Genomic DNA, 1,511 nt, shown 5'->3' on the forward strand with positions numbered 1-1,511 from the left:
TAGCCAGCTAGCTAGCTAGCTGGCTGCTTCAGGCGGCAAGGCGAGGCAAGGAGCCTGCCGGCCTGCCCATTACCAAATCTGCTGCAGCAGCAACAGCAGCAGGAGCAGCAGTAACGAAAACAGAGCCAGCAGCAGCAGCAGCAGCAGCACAGCAGCAGCAGGAAGGTTCCTTCCGCGGACACCACGGCGTAGCCTCCCGGTGTCCTTGCCTGCAGCCTAGCTAGCTAGCTAGCTAGCCAATTAGCTAGCTAGCTAGCCAGCTAGCTAGCTGGCTGCTCAACTGACGAGCTACCTGAGGAGCTAGCTATGCAACTGGCTAGCTAGCTAGCTAGCTAGCTAGCTGGTTAGCTAGCTATGAGCGCCTTTGCCGCGCACTTTATTTCATTTAACCAAAACAAACTAATTCTGCTGCTGCTGCTTCTCGCCGCTGCTGCTTCTTGCTGCTGCTGCTCCTTGGCGTCGCTGCTGCTGCTGCTGCTGCTGCCTTCCGCTGTCGTTGCTGCTGCTAATCCGTGGACTAGTGGCCTGTGTAGTTAATCTATCTAGTTGGCTGGCTGTCCCGAGGTCTGGCTAGCTAGCTACCTGGCTAGCTAGCCAGCTACCCAGCTAGCTAGCTAGCTAGCTAGCTAGCTAGCTAGCTGGCTGGCTGATGACGAGCTAGATAGCTGCTGGCAAGCTAGCTACCTGCTTAAACTAGCTGGCTAGCTAGCCAGCTGAAGCTGCCTAGCCAGCCATACAGCTAGCTAGCCAGCTAACTAATTGGCTAGCTAGCTAGCTAGCTAATTGGCGAGCTAGCTGGCTAGCTAGCTAGCTAGCCAATTGGCGAGCTAGCCGGCTAGCTAGCTAGCTAGCCAATTGGCTAGCTAGCTGCGTTGGGCTTTCCGGACTTTTTGTTGGCAGTTAATGTCGGGCGAAGAATTGAAATGAAATTAATAAAATTAAATTCAAGAAACAAAAAATAATTTAAATAAATGAAAAGCAAAAAACAAACCTCAAAGTGAACAATGAAGTTCGGAGCTGCTGCTGCAGCAGCTGCAGCAGCTGCAGCAGCAGCAGCAGACGCAGCACTGCTGCTGCTGCTGCGTTTTTAAGGTCAGGTGACTATCTCTTCATCTGTTGCTGCGTCGCTGCTGCTGCTGCTGCTGCTGCTGCTTCGAGAGTGCTGCAGCGGGCGCTTGAGTCTCTTCTGTCTTTTAGGGTTTGCTGCAGCACTTTGCTGCTGCTGCTGCTGCTTCTGTCTCTTGCTTCTAGGCCTCCTAGGGGCACTACCAGCAGTTGCTGCTGCTGCTGCTGCTGTTGCTGCTGTTGTTGCTGCTGTGGCTGTTTTCTTTGGCGCAGCTGCAGCTTCCGTTTCAGGCTGATCTGTGTCTGCTGCTCTGCGGCGCTTATTGCTCCTCTGCTGCTGCTGCTGCTGCAGCTGCTGCTGCTGCTGCTCCTCCTCCTCCTCCTCCCCCTCCTCTTCCTCCTCATCCTCCAGCTGCAGCAGCTGCTGCTGCTGCTTCCCCCCCCCT

At 54.7% G+C, this 1,511-nt stretch overlaps 1 protein-coding gene across 1 annotated transcript; it reads right to left on the bottom strand.

Annotated features, from left to right (window-relative positions):
• Positions 1 to 1,101: 1,101 nt before the first annotated feature.
• ETH_00038620 (uncharacterized protein) lies at positions 1,102 to 1,495 on the bottom strand (the record flags this gene model as incomplete). The annotated part of the gene is made up of 1 exon (XM_013375676.1): positions 1,102 to 1,495. A coding segment is annotated over one exon (394 nt), but the record flags the coding sequence as incomplete, so codon positions are not given.
• Between the last annotated feature and the right edge of the window lie 16 nt (positions 1,496 to 1,511).

Source organism: Eimeria tenella, genomic scaffold (genome assembly GCF_000499545.2).
Source record: "Eimeria tenella Houghton genomic scaffold, Eth_scaff2968, whole genome shotgun sequence".
Classification (NCBI taxonomy): domain Eukaryota; phylum Apicomplexa; class Conoidasida; order Eucoccidiorida; family Eimeriidae; genus Eimeria; species Eimeria tenella.